General features: G+C 46.4%; 1 protein-coding gene across 1 annotated transcript; it reads right to left on the bottom strand.

The window, feature by feature from the left end:
- Positions 1 to 6: 6 nt before the first annotated feature.
- On the bottom strand, positions 7 to 9,288 carry LOC128154826 (zinc finger CCCH domain-containing protein 11A-like). Its single transcript, XM_052815961.1, has 16 exons — positions 9,118 to 9,288; positions 8,803 to 8,922; positions 8,052 to 8,175; positions 7,385 to 7,603; positions 6,968 to 7,084; positions 6,359 to 6,439; positions 5,759 to 5,869; positions 5,127 to 5,189; positions 4,766 to 4,865; positions 4,476 to 4,561; positions 3,446 to 3,946; positions 2,851 to 2,924; positions 1,822 to 2,134; positions 1,338 to 1,504; positions 868 to 935; positions 7 to 313 (listed from the first exon to the last, which is right to left on the bottom strand). The coding sequence occupies exons 1-16, from the start codon at positions 9,169 to 9,171 to the stop codon at positions 49 to 51; spliced, it is 2,463 nt and encodes an 820-aa protein (XP_052671921.1). The 5' UTR covers positions 9,172 to 9,288; the 3' UTR covers positions 7 to 48.
- Between the last annotated feature and the right edge of the window lie 14,770 nt (positions 9,289 to 24,058).

Genomic DNA, 24,058 nt, shown 5'->3' on the forward strand with positions numbered 1-24,058 from the left:
TGGGTATCCAACAAAATAATCAGTTGCAATTTATTTATTTCTTTATTTTCAGCCGTCAATCAGTTCACCAATTTCCATGAAGAAGTCATCCTCCTCATTCTCTGGGTCCACATCAACTTCGTCTTCCTGTTTGCCTCCTGAGATTTCCCAAAGAAACTTCTCAAAGTCGTCTTCTACAGAGAAGGGGGCTTCCCAGGCCCCTGAGAAGCTCAACCGGCGTTTCTTTACTGCTACTTGTGAAGAAGGTGAAGTTGAGCTTGTGACCTCTGACTGTGCCACAGAGTCTGCCTGGCTTCCAAGATGCAGTACAGGACTTGGAAGAACAAGAAAGAGAGCAAATCAGTGTATGACATTCCTTAAGCAGAGACATGTTTTCTGCAAACCAGCTCTTAAAACGGTAGTTAATCCCTCCTACACCTCAGCCTTACACAGGGATTGTTATTCAATTAACCTGGGGCTACTTTTAGAGTCCAATGTATCAGCAGGTACATTTTGCAGTTTGGGGATTTATCCGCGAAGACACAGCATCTGGGGTCTGGCAAAGAAGGTTCCATTTTGTAGCCAGAGGTACTTGGCCACCTTTACTAATTTGACTGCAAAAAGGTTACCAAGTCAACCTCTGCAGGCGTTCAGAAAACCCAAGAAGCCATTGAAAAGCTGTACCAACTTGCAGCATTTTCAGACAAGAATCTGAATAAGCAGTCCAGCCAGCTACTAGAAGCTTATTCTTTCAGACAAATTTTTCCTCTGCTGGATTTTGGCATGAATTATCTCAAAACCCTAATGTTTCCACGTGTGAAAAAAACAAAACTCAGTTTCACGTGAAAGGCACACTGATCAAGAAAAAGAACAAGTTGTGGTTGTTACCTGGCTTGGGGTTCTTCTCTCCCACGTACGGAGAGGAGGCTGTCCTCTGGCAAAGCCGGAACAATGGCCTAGGAAGAAGCAAGGTGGTTTTTATGATACACAGGTCAAAGACTGCTTTGCAGATTCTTCCTCCACTGCTTCTCCTCTGGCATTGCTGAGCCCTAACCAAAATACAGAACCAGGGCACACCTGAAGAAAAGTTAGTATTCCCTTAAAGTTTACTAACGACCTTGGGTCTTCCTAAAGAACACGGCATTAATGGACGTAGCAGAGCGTTATGTAAACACTGCCATTCACCTCGTAAAAAGCAGAAAGGTACTACAAGCGTCCTGTCGACCACTTCTGGATTTAAAAGGGAACAGAGAGCCGGAGAACATTTCAGTCTTCCACCTGTTCTCCAAGAGGAGCGTACAACTTGGGCATCAATTTTACTAGGGACCCACTACTGCCTCAGTCGCTGTCCTTACCACAGCTGCTTTTTTAGCTGAAGGCTCCTTCCCGTCGCCACCAGTGGCACTCAATGGCTTCACAGCCGCCACGGCAGAGGGATGACTCTCGGCTGCCTTACGTTTCAGTGGCTGCTTTGTGGGGAAGGTGGCTTTCCCATCCAAAGGCTTCAGGCACACCTTCCATTTGGCTAGAGTAAAAGGAAGAGAGAACTGATACCGTCATGCTCTACCTCAGGAAAAAAAAAACAAAACAACAAACAAACAGGTTCTCTTAACAGCGCCACAACCCTTCTAGTTAAATGTATTTAGCCAGCACAACTACACTGCCTTTTCCCGGATTCTCAGCACTATCTTCCACACCGTTAACTCTGTTTACCAACAAGCCATAAAAAGGAGCAAAACAATTACAAAAAGGAGCCAGAGTTACAACGTGAAAATTGTCACCCTCTGCCTTTCTTTCAAAGCATGACCTAAAGTAACTCTTTAACATACAGTCAACACTTACTTTCAGCTTTCCATTCCTGGAGTTGAGCTGCCCGTTTCCCTGGTGATACGGCAGCACCCTTTCCTGGGCTTTCAACCCCATCTCCCGGAGATTTCACCAATATCCTCTTTGGAAGCTGATAAGCTGAGCCTGAAACCACACTGGATTCAGGACTCCCTGATGCTCGACTTTTATCCTTGATTGCCTGTTCAACAGGAGATGGCACAGCAGCTGCTTCCTTCTGAAGCTTCTCTTCTTGGCGTTGCTTCAGCTGCCGCTTCTCCCACATTATCTCTTCAAGGCTCTTCACTTGAACTTTGGAATTAGTTGCACTCTGATCAGAGGGCCGGAAAGAAACAAAAGAAGAGGACTAAGAGGACAAAAATCTATGGAGATTTCAGTAAGAAAATCTGAGTAGCAATCCCTCCGACATAGCTCCATGTGGAACAGAGCATGTTAATACCATTCAGATCTGACATTTTTCCCCATAAAACGTTGCCTGTAACCTGTAACAGGATCCATGCTTTGCTATGGAAATAGTTTCAAAAGCCTACAATTCCCAACACAGCAAGCTTCTTCAATAGAGCAGAAGACTCTAGCTGTAATCTATTACATTCTTTTTCAGCAACAGGAAGTCATACAAGCTCCCCCAAGACAGCATTCCCTGGCAGACTGACTTCCTCTAATACAAACCTCTAGCCTTTTCTATTAAAGTTCTTAGCCCAGGATTTTAAGATCTCCTTCTTCCAGTCTCACAGAGAAAGTCACGGAGAAGAAAAACATTAACCTCGCAGATTTTATCTGGTGCTAATAGGGTTTCTTATTCGTTGTCAGGTATAATAAGATTAATTCAAAGCTTGGGGTTTAACACGTTGTCTGGAAATGCTATTGAAAGTGACAGGACTTGCGACATCACTGCAGCGCTTTCCAAATGCAGAAAGGTAGCAACACACTCAAACTGGGAGCATGCAGCAAGTTACAAACAAAACATAACAAAATGTATCAAAAATTGTATGAATAGATAGATGTATGTCTTCACAAAGGACTCACCTCTGCGGGTGCAGAGACAGCTTTGGGAAAAGGCTTGCTCAATTCCACTATCTTCTTTTCTTCTCTTCCAGGTGCTGCGAAACAAGCAAAAAAAAAACCAAAAACCCCACATCATTTTGTCAACAGCAGAAATAAAGAAACCTAGTTACCTCTTTAACGATATCTTTAGTGCTCTGCCAATTTTGACAAAAACTGGCCCTCACATTAAGAAGTTGATACATGCTTTGCAAACATAGATACATCAATAACTAAGTTAAACAACGCATATGCCAAAGAGGAAGGTAAGCCTGGATTCAGCCCAGGGAAGATCCCATACCACAAGCGGATGGCAGAAAAAAACAGAAGCAAGAAACTAGGCTACAAAGCTCCTCAGTGGAAGAATTTTCCAGTGGGAAATACAGAAAACCATCACGTGATTCACAGAAAATAATATGGTTGCATATTCTGGCACTTCCTTGCCTTCTGACTTCGTAGCCTTAAACTCTTCTACCCTCTACTATATGCAGAAGGAAAAAGCAAAGCAAATCCTGAGCAAACTGAATTTGCTTGACAGGGGAAGCGCTTCACCAGGGCAGGTACCAAATCACCTTATTACCTATTAGCTTTGTGATCCGTAACAACCTCCTCCCTGTCGGGGCAGGTTCAGGTTGTGCTGGTGGAGCTGGCACTTTTCCTCCACTCTGCTGCATCCGCAGAGCTTTCTCCCGCTTGATTTCTTCCAAGGTTTTAACACGCACTTCTCCTGCTGGCTTGGCTTTACCTGCCGGCTCTGCCGGGCGCACTTGGCTGAGCACAGACGGAGCAAGTATGCTCTGCTTCTTGGGTTTCCTCTCAACTTTTGTCTCGGTAGGAAACTCTTCTGGTTTTCGCTTCTCTCCTTCCAATCGCTTGTGGTTTTTTTCAGCCAGGGATCCTGAGAAAGTTTTCACACGAACTGCAGGGGAAAGTCTTGCCCCCGAGCTGGGATCTTCTGTTTTACAACGTCCTTCAGTCTGGGGTTTCCCTTGAGGTTCTCCTCGTCTCCGATGAGCTCTCTCAAGTCGAATTTCCTCCACTGTTTTCACATGGATCTCTCCTGCTGGCTTAGCAGCCTTCTCTGTCATCATCAAAAAAAGAGAAGCACCAACATTTAAGGAGAGTCCAGCAATATTTAAAGTCTCCAAAATCTGTCACAGGACTAAGGAAAACTAGGTTTGCGTGATCCCAAGAATGCATCTTAGGACAGCACCATTCTGCACGGTATTCTCCTCCTTTAAGCCACTTGTAGTTTGAAAACTAGTGCTATCCGGAGAGAGTTGCGACACAAAAAGCATTAGTCTATTTTATTTTGTTACTTTCTCAGACCGTTGTCTCTCTGTTCACATCTCAAACTCCTGCTCCTGGTAGTGCTTCTGTCCTACTTCTGCGTAAGCATACAGCAGGTTCTGACGGCTCACAGCAGTTTTCAAGCGGAAACCTTGATGAGGCACGAGTGGAAAACACCCCCCCACCCCTAGAGCCAGATCTCTGACAGTGGCTAAACAGGACAGCTTCAGCACTTGAGCAAGAGGAATCAGGCAGGTGTTTTTAAATTAACTTTTACGGTCGCATGAAAGTTCATGGAAAGACAGAAGGGGAAGGCATACTTAATAGCCAGTTCTTATCTGTCTCTGTACTGGTCTGCTCAGAGGGCAGTCCTAGCCTCTCCTTCAGAGACCTGGGGACTTGAACTACAAGAGAGAACAGAAAAAGTTAGGCAGACTGCATAAATCTCCATTTGGTGTTCGCATTTCGAAATGAGACCCATCACTTCACTGGGATTCAGAGCTACCTCGAGCCCTCAACCAACACGCAAAAAGAACCGTTAGAAGAAAGGACAAACAGCAAACCTAAACAGAAAATCTGTGCATCAAACCCAGATGTCTGCTCAGTAGCCGTACCTCTCTTTGCTGCTTTGTCAGCACTATCCAGAACCTCTGTCTTCTTCCCCAGCCTGTCAGCAAGGTTGCGCTTTAGCGGAAGGACACTTTTACCAGCTTCAGAAAGAGAGAAAACAAGCAATACTTTAAGAACGTTTCTCTGGAGGAGGATTTTAGAACAGTCAGCCACAAACTTCAATGCTTCCAGGGATCTTTGCTTATATTTGTCTTTCAGCTGCTAACCAAATTTGCCACTTCTGCCGTCAACATACATCTCTGCCAAAATGTATTTTCCTCCTGCACGCAGCAAAAATACCCTTAAATATAGTTCACGTTTAGATGAGGGCACCCGAACAACGGCTCACAAAAAGCTCTTACCGATGGAGGCTTTCCGTTTTCCCATCGTCTCGCCAAGGTTCAGTTGAATCACAGGCTCCTCCCCTAAAACAAAGAATAATCTCTTCAGTGCACACAAACCAGTAGCCAGTAAAAGCATTGTCCTTCTAGCCCACGTCCCAGCAAAAGACACTCTTCTGGTAGCCAAACCACAGAAACGAGTGACTACGAGTAGTAGTAGTGCCACACGTTTTTTGCCTTTCCAAGGAATTTGTGCAGATCCGAACACCACCACTTATACACAGACTCGTATCACGCTACTCTCCGCAAGTGCCACCGTCAGCCTCGTCAATGCTTCAGAAATTGGCTACTTGTATAATACCATCTTCTATAGGTCTTCCCTTTCATTACTCCCCGGGTTTTCCAGTTATCCCCTTATTTGCATACTGACACTTGTATTGACAAACCACTTCTGGATCTTTTATTGCAATACGACAAACTCAGCACCTACAAATGCCAAATATTTGCAATCAAACCAGGGCCTTTAAGCATAAAAGCAGGGTTTTAATTAGAAAAGGCAGCACCAGCAGGCTAACGTGTCTGAATTACCTTAATTATTACTTAACCTTTCGGTTGAGGAGCCGTGAAATGGAAACAATAGCATTGGCTATTACCTTGCTTTGTAGACAGAGTCACAGTTCTCACTACCGTCCGTACAATTTCCTTTTCTGGCACAGGAACAGCCCGAGATTGGAGCGGAGGAACAGAAACTCCTGAAGGACCTTCTGATCAGAGCAAGCAAAACATAAGGATGTTTAGGGAAAAAAATAAAACCAACGAAAAACCAACCAACCAACCAAAACAGAAGAACTATCACAAAGACCAAAGACATTAGTTATCCATTACTGTCAAACACACAATGACCACTGCATGTAAATAAGAGAAATGAGCAATTTCCCTCTGATTTGCCCTTGGAATTCCAATCTAGAATATCAGCTGTTTGAGTTTAAGAAAACAGACTGCACGCCAAAGTAGCTCAAGGCCTGCAACTAAGCATGGAAGTCTGTCACTCAAGCAGCTCTCAGCTGCATACACCTCCCAGTCTGAACCCAACAGCCCCCCAAAATTTCCTTTCTCGTGCCAAGAATTGTATTCACCAGTGCATAGCCAGCTATCCAGGTAGTATCAGAAGCTTAAAAACAAAAACAAAAAAAACAAAAGGATGAAGGTGAACAGAAGGCAGAAGGATAAGAAAGTAAGGGATATTAACTCACCACCTTGGTTTTTTGTTTTTTCCTTTAGTTTCTTCAATTTGATTTCTTCAAGTGTTTTTATTCCAAAATTTAAATTGTCCTCTGAAAACAGAAAATCGTTAATGAAGCTGAGGCCTAAAGGCACATGTTGAAGAGCACGCTTCCTCAAGCTTCTTACAGCTCAGAACCCTTCCAAAGTCTTCCAAATAAACCCTCTCAACACTCCCCACAAGTAAAAAAAGCCATAGAACGGATGGGCATTTTGGTAAGCAATTGGCACCCCTCCTCCCATCCTACAGAGTAAAACCTGCACTTTTAAGCGTTTTAATCCATCTACGTGATATTCGATTCCTCTGTCATTAGACATGGCTTCCCACAGTGTTTGAAAGGACACACTTGCAGGCTTTTAAACTCCACGCTGTGGCTCTATTTTGTTTTACAGAAGTCAACAAGGAGGAGTTGACCTGTCTGACCCAAGGGACATACGACATTATTAGACAGGAACGAGCCCATGGAAATAACTAACTCCATCCAGCTACCCTATGTTCTACCGTACTTTTAGAACATAGTGCTTTGGAGTTAATCGTCAAGTTCTCCTTCCAATCCATCCTACTACAGCTGCTAGAATACCTTGCTTTGTATTAGCGCTGCATTTCCTAGTGGAAATTATCCGCGATCCACTAGGGGCTTCTGTTGCCGGTTGCTGGACAGCTGTTTTAGTTTCACCTCCTTCTTCAGAAAGCTGGTCTGAAAGTCCAAAATAAACCTATTCAGTTAGGGAGCAGGGATTATACAAGATGTTTCACGCTTATGTAGCTCGTACAATGACGTTTCAGTCCACGGTTCACATTCTGTTCGTATTCTTAACTACAAGCAACTGTTTGTAGGAGGGTTTTTTTTAAACAGCTATATTGACTTGACAAGCTCATATAAGCAAGAGCTATACCGGGGAAAAACTATTTAAGAGTCCAGACTCTCGTCCGTAGCTTTAAACGCTACACAGTTCAGGCATTCTGTCATTTATACATTCACCTCCAGTAGAAATGCCTTCAGGAAGTAAAAAGTACCCATCTTCATCATCATCTGCAGCATTGATTACAACTGGAGGATGCGTAGGACTTGGGACCTTTTCAGAGTTTTCCGCTTTCATCACCCCCCTCAGCGGCGGAGAGGGATTTGACTGGACAGAAAGTTTGTTTTGCTGCAGTGACGCCTGAGCCATTTTCACAGCATCTTCTGCAGACTCAGGGGGACTTGGAAGCGTAGCTAGAGGAAGACGAGGATCATCTCTCATTTGGCCATGTAAAACTTTCACCTCAGCCTTGCACTCACTGTCTAGATAGGGTAGATAAGGTACATAACCCACCTGGCTACTGAATTCAGAGTTTCCTATTCCCCACCCCTACGAACACACCAGGAACAACGGCTTCCCTTCACACACTAATCTCGCCACCCGACCATCCAGAAAGGATTAAATGAGGGGAAAGCAACCTGAAGTGCAAAGATCACACAAAGCACAGAGAAGCTGAGCATGAAAGAAAAAATTACATACCAGAATTACAGTCCGTTTAGCTGAGAGCCTGCGACTGCACACTTCTCCCTACACTCATCAGTGAGCAGTTACCTGATGCCTTCTACGGCATTGTACCCACTCCTAAGTAATATTCAAAATTAATTCTTTAATGCTGAAAGAAAAAGGACCCAAGAAACTCACTTTTGCTTGGCGGGAAGAAGCGTCCGTCGACATAACGTCCTTTCGTGTGACGGAACGCGCAGTTGGATTTTTGACAGCCAACTGCTTGATTCTCCCAGTGGCAAGGAATCTCACTGCGTTTTTTCTGAAGACAGAAAGAAATAAAAGCTCATGGTAACACTCGCCTGAGATTTGCTAAGAGACATAGTTACACGTCATGCCAGAGACAGGGCTATTGCAGTGCACTGCGGAAACATCATTCCAAAGGGCAGTTTATCACTGAAAGCATTTCAGGGCAGATCGACAAAGTTTGCGTAAGCTGTAACAACTACATATTATCCAGCTTTCCTGTCATTCCGTTGGAGAAGACGGGGGGCTCTCACACATCAGTTCAGGGTGGGTTAAACTAAGACAACGTGCAAAATACTGGGATTATTCAGAGGGAAAAAATGCCTTAAATTGCCTAGCTTGAATCTCTCTCAATTTACCTTTCAGAGCCTTATCTCCTTCCCATCTTCTCCCTCCCCACCCTGTGCTACCCCAAGACCTCAGAACAACGTCAGCACCTAATACAAAAATGTCTTGCTGAGATATACCTAAGAAATTGATTTTTCTTCCCCCAAATTCCTCCCACCCCCCTCCAAGTAACACAAACCAGTATCATTTTAAAGCAAGTAAAGCTATCACGTACAAGCACATTCAGTCTACCGACAGCAAGGAAAAATGCTTTCAGGGATTTCGTTTGAGAACACATCTTTAGGCAAACACTCACTTCGACTTCCATGTGTCTGAACCTGCAGCTAGTCCCGAAACAGCGACCCTCCCGCCACAGCCTGCACACTCTCTCATTGCCCAGAGCAGCCTCACAGTGGCGGAAGGAACAGCTGTCTCCCTGTAACCAAAAGGAAATCCAACAAAAAGGAAATTAAAACAGTACAGCCTAAAAAATTATCCATGCTAGCAGAACTGGAAGCAGAATCTAACTGCTTATTCAGTTAACAGAAATCTGGATGTCCCCTCCCCCTCTGCCCCCTCCTCTCCTAAAAACTCAACAAGAAACCCCAAAGCAAAAGAAGCCCAAACATACCTTGTTACAGGTGGAATAGAAATAGAAGTAGCAGTCGTCTCCTTGCTTAGACATAATCGACAAAGTCTGAGAACGAGCTCAGGTCCTAAGGGTTCGCTCTCAACAGGGACTTCCTCCAGTCCTGGCAAGAGCTGGCTTCGCTCTTTCTTGGACTGAAAGTCTCCTGATGGCTTGATCAGTCAAATCTTCTTTTTCAAAGTAACCCTAAAGAAAGGTATCAGTAGGTGAAAAAGAAGAAACAGTCCTACTCCCTGGCCTAACCTTCCAGCTTGCTGACCTGCCTTTATCCTGTACCAAAGACCAAGAAGGGAACAAAACTTTGTTTTGCACCCCAACAAACGCACGAGGGGAGTATTATTGCACCTACCTGTGGGTACTTGTGGGTTATAAAGCACAAAGTATTCCACTTGGGCAGTCTCTCTTGCTGCTCTACTTTGTGCCTTTAATCGCTTACAAAAGTATTAAAGATGCTTAACGCCCCCCGTTTATTAGGATAGTCAGATCACAAGGAAGGCAGAGCACCAGGAACTACGTGTTCTCATCCCCCCTGTCAATCCGTCAGCCTTACCCCAGCTGCAAACAGCTGCTGATGATTTACCTGCTTGTTACCGCACTCCACTAGGCTGACAGCGCCCTAGGTGTCACAAGTTACATAGACAATGCTGCGTTATGATGCGTATGCAAACCACCCATCGGGTCGTCTGAAGCACAGAACAAGCTCTTGCTAACACATCTCATCTCTGGATGAGAATCTGAAGCCAAGTTGTCCAAAGCTGAAGCAGAAGAGTCAGAATTTCCACTCTTTACATTTGTTTTAGTCAACTCTACCTGTTAAATACTGTCTGAACATACATACACATACCTGTTTATACACACACCAAGAGCGAGTGACGATAAAGTCAGCAAGAGTGATAGTAAAGATTAGAATGTGGGGCTATTTGCCACAGCAGACTGCATAAAAAGTCTCTCATTTTGAGGGAACCCGTAAAAACAAAAGATCTACAGAACGGTTTGATGAATATGCCTTCAAGGCTGATGCTTTAGAACACGAGTGATTTTAGGGCCAGCACACAAACAGGCATGCCTATGTACACGCGTACAGTATAAACGTATCTATACACACGAGCGTGCACAGCATATGTTGTATGATATCCCTATCGAGAGCAACTCTTAGCCCTAATCAGACACGCAGAGTTGCAATCAATTAACAGCAGGAAGACAGCAGATCGAGGATACAGCAAGCTTTGAGAGGCAGGGAAATGCTTCCTTTGCAAGTGGCGTGGCTGCACGGTACCAAGAATTTGGAATTACTTTGATTTTAGGAAAGAATTTGTTTTCTTTTTACATCAGAGCCAATGCTACAAGTTTGCCATCGTACGCTGTTCTCTAATCCATATATCCATCATCACGCATTGCAGCAAGATCACGGAAGGTTTGAAAAGATGGCTTAGGTCCAATTTGACAGCTGATGATTTTTTGGTGCCTCCAGAGCTGAAACTGATCTTCTTTAGCCACAAGCAGGTTTTTTGGATGCAAAGTCAGATACTTTGATTCTTACTGTTCTGAAGATACTAAATGCCACAAAACCTGCAGCCACACCAGATAAAGCTCAAATTCAAGCGGTTCTGACGCCTTCCATTCAGATGCTGCGCATTTCTGTGCAAGTATTTCTGACGCTTTTGGACAAAACGGCATGAAATAGTTCTTACAGCTTAATAACAAAAGGTTGGAACCTTCTACTCACACAAACACTAGCGGATTTTCCAGGATTTTCTTTTTTCCAGCAGGGAATTTTCCCAAATCTGAAATAAAGAGAGGACAAGTTGGGTTCTCATGTTAGTTTCTGGGTTTTGACTGCTTGGCAAAGGGAGTTGTTATGGGTTTGTGTGGCAGGGTTTTGGTAGCAGCGCAGGGGCTGCAGGGGTGGCTCCTGTGAGAAGCTGCTCGAAGCTCCCTCAGCTCGGAGTCGGACCCGCCTCTGGCCCAGGCCGACGCAATCAGCGACAGTGGTAGCGCCTCTGGGATAAACTATTTCAGAAGGGGAACCTGCAGCGAGCAGGGGGATTAGGAATGTGAGAGGAACAGCTCTGCAGACACCGGGGTCGGGGGGCAGGAGGGGCACCTGAGGAGGTTGATGCCCCTGCAGCCCCTGGAGGCGAACGGTGGAGCAGAGGCCCCCCAAGATGGCCGTGGCTCCATGGGAAAGCCCGCGCTGGAGCAGCGTGTGGCTGAAGACCGGCCCGCGGAAAGGACCCACGCCAGGGAAGTTCGGGAAGAACTGAAGCCCGCGGAAAGGACCCACGCCAGGGAAGTTCGGGAAGAACTGAAGCCCGCGGAAAGGACCCACGCCAGGGAAGTTTGTGAGGAACTGCAGCCCGCGGCAAGGACGAGACCTTCCTGAAGGACAGTCTCCTGTGGGAGGGACCTCGCGGTGGAGCAGGGGACGAGCGCGGAGTCCTCCTCCCCCTGAGGAGGAAGGAGCGGCAGAGACAACCTGTGAGGAACCGACCCCAGCCCCCATTCCCCGCCGCCGGGGGAGCAGGGAGAGAAACCCGGGAGTGGAGTTGAGGCGGGAAGGAGGGAGGGGTGGGGGGCAGGTGTTCGCAGGTTTGGTTTGACTTCCTAATATCCTTGGCTTCTTTGGATTTGTAGTAAACTACATTGATTTTGTTTCTTCCCCAAGCTGAGCCTGTCTTTTGCCCGTGACCATAAGGGGTGAGTGATCTCTCCCAGTCCTTACCTCGACCCACGAGCCTGCCTTATGTTTTCTGCTCATCCCACCGTGGCCCGGGGCGGCAGGGGGAGAGGAGAGTGAGCAAGCGGCTGCGTGGTGCTTTGTTACCGGCTGGGCTTAAACCACAACAGGAGTAAGACCAGTTGTTAAGTGCAAGGTTTTCTTCCCTTCTTCAGTATTGATGGGACTATTCACTTTTGACCCTTAGCACCTTCAAAAACAGGCTCTTGTGTCATACAGATTCCTACGCATCTCCTGCTAGAAATTACTGGCGCTCCTTCAGGTAGAAGTCTGACAAGAAACATTCTTCCAAATGTGTTACTGATGCCATTGATAATTAAATTAAATTTCAAGCACGATTTCTGCAGTTTGCACAAGCCAACGCTTAAATGGATGGCAATTAAGGGACACTGCTTTGCCCAGCAGAGGCATTCCAATACAAATCAGGAGGAATTCACGGTCTAGAAGGCGCCATTTCTTTTCCCTAGGAAGTGAGAGACACCTGTATAGTGCAACTTTACTACATTCACCACCATGGGGGGAACAAGAGAAATCCCCTCAGACCTAGCTCTTTTCAGTGCCCAAGCAGCTCAGCATTTTGCGTGTTGCCTTCCATATTCCTGAGCAGGAGTTCGACTGGACCCCTCCAGCCACCCGGGCTGCAGAAAACGTGCAGCGCAGTCCATCCGTTGTTCCCCACATTTGAAAGACAAAGACTCGCCTCAGGCAGAGGCAGATTCTTTCTCCTTCACGTTCAACAAAACCACCAGCTCAGGAAACAGCAGGAACCGAGACCTAGCCAGTATCTGCTCACTGTACTCCAAACTCAACACTCTTCACACCTTTTGTGCTTTAAAGCCTTGCTACGGGGAAGGCTCACGCAGCCAGGATTCAGGCATCGCTCGGGTTACACAGACACACTGACATACCCAGCTCTTTCCTTGGTTTTGCTTTGGAGTGAATTTCCTCTGCGTCGTCCGGCACCAAGTTCATATATTCATCAAAGCCCTAAAAATCAGCAACAAAAGCCGTCGGTGAGCTACGTCCCCTGCGCTAAACTTCAGCAACAACGACACAAACTATCGTGAGCTGTGCTGACGTGGGCTGGACAATTAAGACTATTAATTGGAGAGGCACGAGGTCTTGCCACCCCCCATGCTAGTTTTTCCTGACAGGAAGAAACAGTTTTATCAATTTGAAGAACAACCAACAAAAACCCCAAGCCAAAGACATCCTGATACTCACAATGATGCAGCCTTCTAGCCCCATGTTCACTTGCTCAGAAAGCCACACCTGGATCCTGGACCTCTGCAAAATGATGGAGGGGGAGAGCACAACAGGAACATAAACACTCCACACAATTTTGTTCTCTCCTGTGCATTAACAACTCCTTGCTGCCGATAGCTTCGTAACACTCGAGGCAGTAACTCTCACGCGTGGTTTCGGTTACATCCTCGGTCATTTTTAAGGTGGTAGACTATTTTGGAAATACTCTCTGCCTTCACTGGCGAACACGCAACAGCACAGGCTTTAAAGACTGTCACGGAAAACATCCCTGCACACCCGACTGCAAGAGCAAACGCCTCTTACAAAGGTAACCCCTTAAGGTGAGGAGGAAAAACGCCCAACTCGGAACTAGCTGGTCTTCTCACGGATCGCAACGACAGCAAGTTCTTCAGTTCAACAGGAACCGGCTCCAAAAACCCCATCCTGAACTCGGAAAGACCCCTCCGGCGTGCCGCCCCGCTCCCCACACGGCTCTAAGGGCCCTGCGCAAGAAGCACCGGGACGTGCCTCTCACACGGGGCCGAAGCCGCGGCAGCCCGGCGGTACTCACGTTCTGCAGGTAGCGGAAGATGAGGATCTGGAGCGGAGCGTTAAGGACGCCCCACAGACAGACCACGCACCCACACCCTTCCTGCGCCAGGGTTCGTTAAAAACCCTGTTAAGTGCTGTCATGGGGAACAGCTCAACTACCGGTGAAGGCGGAGGAGCCCAGGCTACGTTTAATACAGGACCTTCAGGAGAATACGAATATAAAGAGGGAAGAATAAAATATTTACAGAAACCATGGCGTACACCAAACCCCGTCTCCACGGGCAGAGCCTAGGCCGGGGGCAGCGAAGGCTGACGACGGAGCAGGAGGAGGGAAGCAGCGAGGGGGAAGCCTTCCTCGCCGGGCTCTCGCGCGCTCTTCCTCTCTCCCGAAGTCTGCGCAGAAGTCTCAGCGGGAGAAAGTCCTGCAGCAGGATAAAGCGTCGGCAGCTTGGGGCTGGGTGACCCTTCTGGAGCCGGAACAGCAGTTTGCTCAGTTTTGGTTTCAGACCTTTCCTCTAGGAACTAAGACAGCACAGTGGATTATCAAAGCACACGAGCGTTTTCTCCCAGAGAGAAAGTATTGACAATCAACTCCGACAACCGATTTTTCCTCTGCCAGCAGCAAATGCCTGAGGGCCCCCGCAGCTTCACAAATCCTCGTAGGAAGAGAAGAGACTCAAGTTCTTCAAAAATTTAAGAAAATCATTCAAAAGGTAGCTGCTAGGGAAAATGATCCCTAGTGGCAGGGTACACAATAGACCCCAGTCTCAGCTGTCTTCTGCAGGGTCACAAATTCAGACCGCACCTCTGACCTGCAGGGAAGTTCAGGACAACTGAGTGCAGATACTGCCAATTTCTACCAGTTCACCTGTGCTTTAAGACTCATTGCAAAGCCTCAGCTCGAAAAAGAATCACCTCTGGGTATCCAACAAAATAATCAGTTGCAATTTATTTATTTATTTCTTTATTTTCAGCCTTAAGACTATGCGGTTCAGATGTCCAGCATTTCAGCAAGTTCCATGAGGAGCTCATCCTCATCCTTCTCTGGGTCTGGGTCAATTATGTCTTCCAGTTTGCCTCCTGAGATTTCCCAAAGAAACTTCTCAAAGTCGTCTTCTACAGAGAAGGGGGCTTCCCAGGCCCCTGTGGAGCTCAGCTGGTGTGTCTTTACCGCTACTTGTGTGGAAGCTGAGGTCGAGCTTGTGACCTCTGACTGTGCCACAGAGTCTGCCTGGCTTCCAAGGTGCAGTTCAGGACTTGGAAGAACAAGAAAGAGAGCAAATCAGTGTATGACATTCCTTAAGCAGAGACATGTTTTCTGCAAGCCAGCTCTTAAAACGGTAGTTAATCCCTCCTACACCTCAGCCTTACACAGGGATTGTTATTCAATTAACCTGGGGCTACTTTTAGAGCCCAATGTATCAGCAGGTACATTTTGCAGTTTGGGGATTTATCCGCGAAGACACAGCATCTGGGGTCTGGCAAAGAAGGTTCCATTTTTGTAGCCAGAGGTACTTGGCCACCTTTACTAATTTGACTGCAAAAAGGTTACCAAGTCAACCTCTGCAGGCGTTCAGAAAACCCAAGAAGCCACTGAAAAGCTGTACCAACTTGCAGCATTTTCAGACAAGAATCTGAATAAGCAGTCCAGCCAGCTGCTAGAAGCTTATTCTTTCAGACAAATTTTTCCTCTGCTGGATTTTGGCATGAATTATCTCAAAACTCTAATTTTTCCACGTGTGAAAAAAACCACAACTCAGTTTCACGTGAAAGGCACACTGATCAAGAAAAAGAACAAGTTGTGGTTGTTACCTGGCTTGGGGTTTTTCTCTCCCACGTATGGAGAGGAGGCTGTCCTCTGGCAAAGCCGGAACAATGGCCTAGGAAGAAGCAAGGTGGTTTTTATGATACACAGGTCAAAGACTGCTTTGCAGATTCTTCCTCCACTGCTTCTCCTCTGGCATTGCTGAGCCCTAACCAAAATACAGAACCAGGGCACACCTGAAGAAAAGTTAGTATTCCCTTAAAGTTTACTAACGACCTTGGGTCTTCCTAAAGAACACGGCATTAATGGACGTAGCAGAGCGTTATGTAAACACTGCCATTCACCTCGTAAAAAGCAGAAAGGTACTACAAGCGTCCTGTCGACCACTTCTGGATTTAAAAGGGAACAGAGACCCGGAGAACATTTCAGTCTTCCACCTGTTCTCCAAGAGGAGCGTACAACTTGGGCATCAATTTTACTAGGGACCCACTACTGCCTCAGTCGCTGTCCTTACCACAGCTGCTTTTTTAGCTGAAGGCTCCTTCCCGTCGCCACCAGTGGCACTCAATGGCTTCACAGCCGCCACGGCAGAGGGATGACTCTCGGCTGCCTTACGTTTCAGTGGCTGCTTTGTGGGGAAGGTGGCTTTCCCATCCAAAGGCTTCAGGCACACCTTCCGTTTGGCTAGAGGAAAAGGAAGAGAGAACTGATACCGTCTTGCTCTGCCTCAGGGGAAAAAAAAAACCAAACAACAAACAGGTTCTCTTAACAGTCCCACAATCCTTCTAGGTAAGTGCATTTAGCCAGCAGCTAAAGAGGACAGCTTCAGCACTCGAGCAAGAGGAATCAGGCAGGTGTTTTTAAATTAACTTTTAGGGCTGTATGAAAGCTCATGGAAAGGAAAAAGGTGAAGGCATACTTAATAGCCAGTTCTTATCTGTCTCTGTACTGGTCTGCTCAGAGGACAGTCCTAGCCTCTCCTTCAGAGACCTGGGGACTTGAACTACAAGAGAGAACAGGAAAAGTTAGGCAGACTGCATAAATCTCCATTTGGTGTTCGCATTTCGAAATGAGACCCATCACTTCACTGGGATTCAGAGCTACCTCGAGCCCTCAACCAACACGCAAAAAGAACCGTTAGAAGAAAGGACAAACAGCAAACCTAAACAGAAAATCTGTGCATCAAACCCAGATGTCTGCTCAGTAGCCGTACCTCTCTTTGCTGCTTTGTCAGCACTATCCAGAACCTCTGTCTTCTTCCCCAGCCTGTCAGCAAGGTTGCGCTTTAGCGGAAGGACACTTTTACCAGCTTCAGAAAGAGAGAAAACAAGCAATACTTTAAGAACGTTTCTCTGGAGGAGGATTTTAGAACAGTCAGCCACAAACTTCAATGCTTCCAGGGATCTTTGCTTATATTTGTCTTTCAGCTGCTAACCAAATTTGCCACTTCTGCCGTCAACATACATCTCTGCCAAAATGTATTTTCCTCCTGCACGCAGCAAAAATACCCTTAAATATAGTTCACGTTTAGATGAGGGCACCCGAACAACGGCTCACAAAAAGCTCTTACCTGTGGAGGCTTTCCGTTTTCCCATCCTCTCGCCAAGGTTCAGTTGAATCACAGGCTCCTCCCCTAAAACAAAGAATAATCTCTTCAGTGCACACAAACCAGTAGCCAGTAAAAGCATTGTCCTTCTAGCCCACGTCCCAGCAAAAGACACTCTTCTGGTAGCCAAACCACAGAAACGAGTGACTACGAGTAGTAGTAGTGCCACACGTTTTTTGCCTTTCCAAGGAATTTGTGCAGATCTGAACACCACCACTTATACACAGACTCGTATCACGCTACTCTCCGCAAGTGCCACCGTCAGCCTCGTCAATGCTTCAAAAATTGGCTACTTGTATAATACCATCTTCTATAGGTCTTCCCTTTCATTACTCCCCGGGTTTTCCGGTTATCCCCTTATTTGCATACCGACACTTGTATTGACAGTAGCCTCTCTCTCTGCTGCTACTGCACTTAACCCAACCACTACTTCTGCCACATGCTGTCCACACATTAGCTCATTCACAAATCTCACTCAACTTCAGGAACATGAAAGTCCAATTAAGCACATTGGAGAGTCTGTAAGATGCTGTAATACGTGAAGAGCTACGGCTTCATGTCAGGCTGATAAAAAACACTTCTGGATCTTTTATTGCAATACAACAAACTCAGCACCTACAAATGCCAAATATTTGCAATCAAACCAGGGCCTTTAAGCATAAAAGCAGGGTTTTAATTAGAAAAGGCAGCACCAGCAGGCTAACGTGTCTGAATTATCTTAATTATTACTTAACCTTGTGGTTGAGGAGCCATGAAATGGAAACAACAGTATTCACTATAAGTAGGGGATATTAACTCACCACCTTGCTTTTTTGTTTTTTCCTTTAGTTTCTCCAATTTGATTTCTTCAAGTGTTTTTATTCCAAAATTTAAATTGTCCTCTGAAAACAGAAAATCATTAATGAAGCTGAGGCCTAAAGGCACATGTTGAAGAGCACACATCCTCAAGCTTCTTACACCTCAGAACCCTTCCAAAGTCTTCCAAATAAACCCTCTCAACACTCCCCACAAGTAAAAAAAGCCATAGAACGGATGGGCATTTTGGTAAGCAATTGGCACCCCTCCTCCCATCCTACAGAGTAAAACCTGCACTTTTAAGCGTTTTAATCCATCTACATGATATTCGATTCCTCTGTCATTAGACATGGCTTCCCACAGTGTTTGAAAGGACGCATTTGCAGGCATTTAAGCTCCACGCTGTGGCTCTATTTTGTTTTACAAAAGTCAACAAGGAGGAGTTGACCTGTCTGACCCAAGGGACATACGACATTATTAGACAGGAACGAGCTCATGGAAATAACTGACTCCATCCAGCTACCCTATGTTCTACCGTACTTTTAGAACATAGTGCTTTGGAGTTAATCGTCAAGTTCTCCTTCCAATCCATCCTACTACAGCTGCTAGAATACCTTGCTTTGTATTACCGCTGCATTTCCTAGTGGAAATTATCCGCGATCCACTAGGGGCTTCTGTTGCCGGTTGCTGGACAACTGTTTTAGTTTCACCTCCTTCTTCAGAAAGCTGGTCTGAAAGTCCAAAATAAACCTATTCAGTTAGGGAGCAGGGATTATACAAGACGTTTCATGCTTATGTAGCTCGTACAATGACGTTTCAGTCCACGGTTCACATTCTGTTCGTATTCTTAACTACAAGCAACTGTTTGTAGGAGGGTTTTTTTAAACAGCTATATTGACTTGACAAGCTCATATAAGCAAGAGCTATACCGGGGAAAAACTATTTAAGAGTCCAGACTCTCGTCCGTAGCTTTAAACGCTACACAGTTCAGGCATTCTCTCATTTATACATTCACCTCCAGTAGAAGTGCCTTCAGGAAGTAAAAAGTACCCATCTTCATCATCATCTGCAGCATTGATTACAACTGGAGGATGCGTAGGACTTGGGACCTTTTCAGAGTTTTCCACTATCATCACCCCCCTCAGCTGCGGAGAGGGATTTGACTGGACAGAAAGTTTGTTTTGCTGCAGTGACGCCTGAGCCATTTTCACAGCATCTTCTGCAGACTCAGGGGGACTTGGAAGCGTAGCTAGAGGAAGATGAGGATCATCTCTCATTTGGCCATGTAAAACTTTCACCCCAACCTTGCACTCACTGTCTAGATAGGGTAGATAAGGTACATAACCCACCTGGCTACTGAATTCAGAGTTTCCTATTCCCCACCCCTACGAACACACCAGGAACAACCGCTTCCCTTCACACACTAATCTCGCCACCCGACCATCCAGAAAGGATTAAATGAGGGGAAAGCAACCTGAAGTGCAAAGATCACACAAAGCACAGAGAAGCTGAGCATGAAAGAAAAAATTACATACCAGAATTACAGTCCGTTTAGCTGAGAGCCTGCGACTGCACACTTCTCCCTACACTCATCAGTGAGCAGTTACCTGATGCCTTCTACGGCATTGTACCCACTCCTAAGTAATATTCAAAATTAATTCTTTAATGCTGAAAGAAAAAGGACCCAAGAAACTCACTTTTGCTTGGCGGGAAGAAGCGTCCGTCGACATAACGTCCTTTCGTGTGACGGAACGCACAGTTGGATTTTTGACAGCCAGCTGGTTGATTCTCCCAGTAGCAAGGAATCTCACTGCGTTTTTTCTGAAGACAGAAAGAAATAAAAGCTCATGGTAACACTCGCCTGAGATTTGCTAAGAGACATAGTTACACGTCATGCCAGAGACAGGGCTATTGCAGTGCACTGCGGAAACATCATTCCAAAGGGCAGTTATCACTGAAAGCATTTCAGGGCAGATCGACAAAGTTTGCGTAAGCTGTAACAACTACATATTATCCAGCTTTCCTGTCATTCCGTTGGAGAAGATGGGCGGCTCTCACACATCAGTTCAGGGTGGGTTAAACTAAGACAACGTGCAAAATACTGGGATTTTTCAGAGGGAAAAAATGCCTTAAATTGCCTAGCTTGAATCTCTCTCAATTTACCTTTCAGAGCCTTATCTCCTTCCCATCTTCTCCCTCCCCACCCTGTGCTACCCCAAGACCTCAGAACAACGTCAGCACCTAATACAAAAATGTCTTGCTGAGATATACCTAAGAAATTGATTTTTCTTCCCCCAAATTCCTCCCACCCCCCTCCAAGTAACACAAACCAGTATCATTTTAAAGCAAGTAAAGCTATCACGTACAAGCACATTCAGTCTACCGACAGCAAGGAAAAATGCTTTCAGGGATTTCGTTTGAGAACACATCTTTAGGCAAACACTCACTTCGACTTCCATGTGTCTGAACCTGCAGGTAGTCCCGAAACAGCGACCCTCCCGCCACAGCCTGCACACTCTCTCATTGCCCAGAGCAGCCTCACAGTGGCGGAAGGAACAGCTGTCTCCCTGTAACCAAAAGGAAATCAACAAAAAGGAAATTAAAACAGTACAGCCTAAAAAATTATCCATGCTAGCAGAACTGGAAGCAGAATCTAACTGCTTATTCAGTTAACAGAAATCTGGATGTCCCCTCCCCCTCTGCCCCCTCCTCTCCTAAAAACTCAACAAGAAACCCCAAAGCAAAAGAAGCCCAAACATACCTTGTTACAGGTGGAATAGAAATAGAAGTAGCAGTCGTCTCCTTGCTTAGACATAATCGACACTCTGAGAACGAGCTCAGGTCCTAAGGGTTCGCTCTCAACAGGGACTTCCTCCAGTCCTGGCAAGAGCTGGCTTTGCTCTTTCTTGGACTGAAAGTCTCCTGATGGCTTGATCAGTCAAATCTTCTTTTTCAAAGTAACCCTAAAGAAAGGTATCAGTAGGTGAAAAAGAAGAAACAGTCCTACTCCCTGGCCTAACCTTCCAGCTTGCTGACCTGCCTTTATCCTGTACCAAAGACCAAGAAGGGAACAAAACTTTGTTTTGCACCCCAACAAACGCACGAGGGGAGTATTATTGCACCTACCTGTGGGTACTTGTGGGTTATAAAGCACAAAGTATTCCACTTGGGCAGTCTCTCTTGCTGCTCTACTTTGTGCCTTTAATCGCTTACAAAAGTATTAAAGATGCTTAACGCCCCCCCTGTTTATTACGACAGTCAGATCACAAGGAAGGCAGAGCACCAGGAACTACGTGTTCTCATCCCCCCGTCAATCTGTCAGCCTTACCCCAGCTGCAAACAGCTGCTGATGATCTACCTGCTTGTTACCGCACTCCACTAGGCTGACAGCGCCCTAGGTGTCACAAGTTACATAGACAATGCTGCGTTATGATGCGTATGCAAACCACCCATCGGGTCGTCTGAAGCACAGAACAAGCTCTTGCTAACACATCTCATCTCTGGATGAGAATCTGAAGCCAAGTTGTCCAAAGCTGAAGCAGAAGAGTCAGAATTTCCACTCTTTACATTTGTTTTAGTCAACTCTACCTGTTAAATACTGTCTGAACATACATACACATACCTGTTTATACACACACCAAGAGCGAGTGACGATAAAGTCAGCAAGAGTGATAGTAAAGATTAGAATGTGGGGCTATTTGCCACAGCAGACTGCATAAAAAGTCTCTCATTTTGAGGGAACCCGTAAAAACAAAAGATCTACAGAACAGTTTGATGAATATGCCTTCAAGGCTGATGCTTTAGAACACGAGTGATTTTAGGGCCAGCACACAAACAGGCATGCCTATGTACACGCGTACAGTATAAACGTATCTATACACACGAGCGTGCACAGCATATGTTGTATGATATCCCTATCGAGAGCAACTCTTAGCCCTAATCAGACACGCAGAGTTGCAATCAATTAACAGCAGGAAGACAGCAGATCGAGGATACAGCAAGCTTTGAGAGGCAGGGAAATGCTTCCTTTGCAAGTGGCGTGGCTGCACGGTACCAAGAATTTGGAATTACTTTGATTTTAGGAAAGAATTTGTTTTCTTTTTACATCAGAGCCAATGCTACAAGTTTGCCATCGTACGCTGTTCTCTAATCCATATATCCATCATCACGCATTGCAGCAAGATCACGGAAGGTTTGAAAAGATGGCTTAGGTCCAGTTTGACAGCTGATGATTTTTTGGTGCCTCCAGAGCTGAAACTGATCTTCTTTAGCCACAAGCAGGTTTTTTGGATGCAAAGTCAGATACTTTGATTCTTACTGTTCTGAAGATACTAAATGCCACAAAACCTGCAGCCACACCAGATAAAGCTCAAATTCAAGCGGTTCTGACGCCTTCCATTCAGATGCTGCGCATTTCTGTGCAAGTATTTCTGACGCTTTTGGACAAAACGGCATGAAATAGTTCTTACAGCTTAATAACAAAAGGTTGGAACCTTCTACTCACACAAACACTAGCGGATTTTCCAGGATTTTCTTTTTTCCAGCAGGGAATTTTCCCAAATCTGAAATAAAGAGAGGACAAGTTGGGTTCTCATGTTAGTTTCTGGGTTTTGACTGCTTGGCAAAGGGAGTTGTTATGGGTTTGTGTGGCGGGGTTTTGGTAGCAGCGCAGGGGCTGCAGGGGTGGCTCCTGTGAGAAGCTGCTCGAAGCTCCCTCAGCTCGGAGTCGGACCCGCCTCTGGCCCAGGCCGACGCAATCAGCGACAGTGGTAGCGCCTCTGGGATAAACTATTTCAGAAGGGGAACCTGCAGCGAGCAGGGGGATTAGGAATGTGAGAGGAACAGCTCTGCAGACACCGGGGTCGGGGGGCAGGAGGGGCACCTGAGGAGGTTGATGCCCCTGCAGCCCCTGGAGGCGAACGGTGGAGCAGAGGCCCCCCAAGATGGCCGTGGCTCCATGGGAAAGCCCGCGCTGGAGCAGCGTGTGGCTGAAGACCGGCCCGCGGAAAGGACCCACGCCAGGGAAGTTCGGGAAGAACTGAAGCCCGCGGAAAGGACCCACGCCAGGGAAGTTTGTGAGGAACTGCAGCCCGCGGCAAGGACGAGACCTTCCTGAAGGACAGTCTCCTGTGGGAGGGACCTCGCGGTGGAGCAGGGGACGAGCGCGGAGTCCTCCTCCCCCTGAGGAGGAAGGAGCGGCAGAGACAACCTGTGAGGAACCGACCCCAGCCCCCATTCCCCGCCGCCGGGGGAGCAGGGAGAGAAACCCGGGAGTGGAGTTGAGGCGGGAAGGAGGGAGGGGTGGGGGGCAGGTGTTCGCAGGTTTGGTTTGACTTCCTAATATCCTTGGCTTCTTTGGATTTGTAGTAAACTACATTGATTTTGTTTCTTCCCCAAGCTGAGCCTGTCTTTTGCCCGTGACCATAAGGGGTGAGTGATCTCTCCCAGTCCTTACCTCGACCCACGAGCCTGCCTTATGTTTTCTGCTCATCCCACCGTGGCCCGGGGCAGCAGGGGGAGAGGAGAGTGAGCAAGCGGCTGCGTGGTGCTTTGTTACCGGCTGGGCTTAAACCACAACAGGAGTAAGACCAGTTGTTAAGTGCAAGGTTTTCTTCCCTTCTTCAGTATTGATGGGACTATTCACTTTTGACCCTTAGCACCTTCAAAAACAGACTCTTGTGTCATACAGATTCCTACGCATCTCCTGCTAGAAATTACTGGCGCTCCTTCAGGTAGAAGTCTGACAAGAAACATTCTTCCAAATGTGTTGCTGATGCCATTGATAATTAAATTAAATTTCAAGCACGATTTCTGCAGTTTGCACAAGCCAACGCTTAAATGGATGGCAATTAAGGGACACTGCTTTGCCCAGCAGAGGCATTCCAATACAAATCAGGAGGAATTCACGGTCTAGAAGGCGCCATTTCTTTTCCCTAGGAAGTGAGAGACACCTGTATAGTGCAACTTTACTACATTCACCACCATGGGGGGAACAAGAGAAATCCCCTCAGACCTAGCTCTTTTCAGTGCCCAAGCAGCTCAGCATTTTGCGTGTTGCCTTCCATATTCCTGAGCAGGAGTTCGACTGGACCCCTCCAGCCACCCGGGCTGCAGAAAACGTGCAGCGCAGTCCATCCGTTGTTCCCCACATTTGAAAGACAAAGACTCGCCTCAGGCAGAGGCAGATTCTTTCTCCTTCACGTTCAACAAAACCACCAGCTCA

This window comes from Harpia harpyja, chromosome 19, assembly GCF_026419915.1.
Source record: "Harpia harpyja isolate bHarHar1 chromosome 19, bHarHar1 primary haplotype, whole genome shotgun sequence".
Classification (NCBI taxonomy): domain Eukaryota; kingdom Metazoa; phylum Chordata; class Aves; order Accipitriformes; family Accipitridae; genus Harpia; species Harpia harpyja.

Bases quoted from the DNA above. Each gene is read 5' to 3' on its own strand.
- LOC128154826 (XM_052815961.1), bottom strand. From the start codon at position 9,171: ATGTCTAAGCAAGGAGACGACTGCTACTTCTATTTCTATTCCACCTGT. The intron at 3,947-4,475 runs GTATGCCTTCCC...TGATGATGACAG, and splicing joins AGATAAGAACTGGCTATTAA to AGAAGGCTGCTAAGCCAGCA. The intron at 2,925-3,445 runs GTAATAAGGTGA...CTTGTTTCGCAG, and splicing joins ACGGATCACAAAGCTAATAG to CACCTGGAAGAGAAGAAAAG.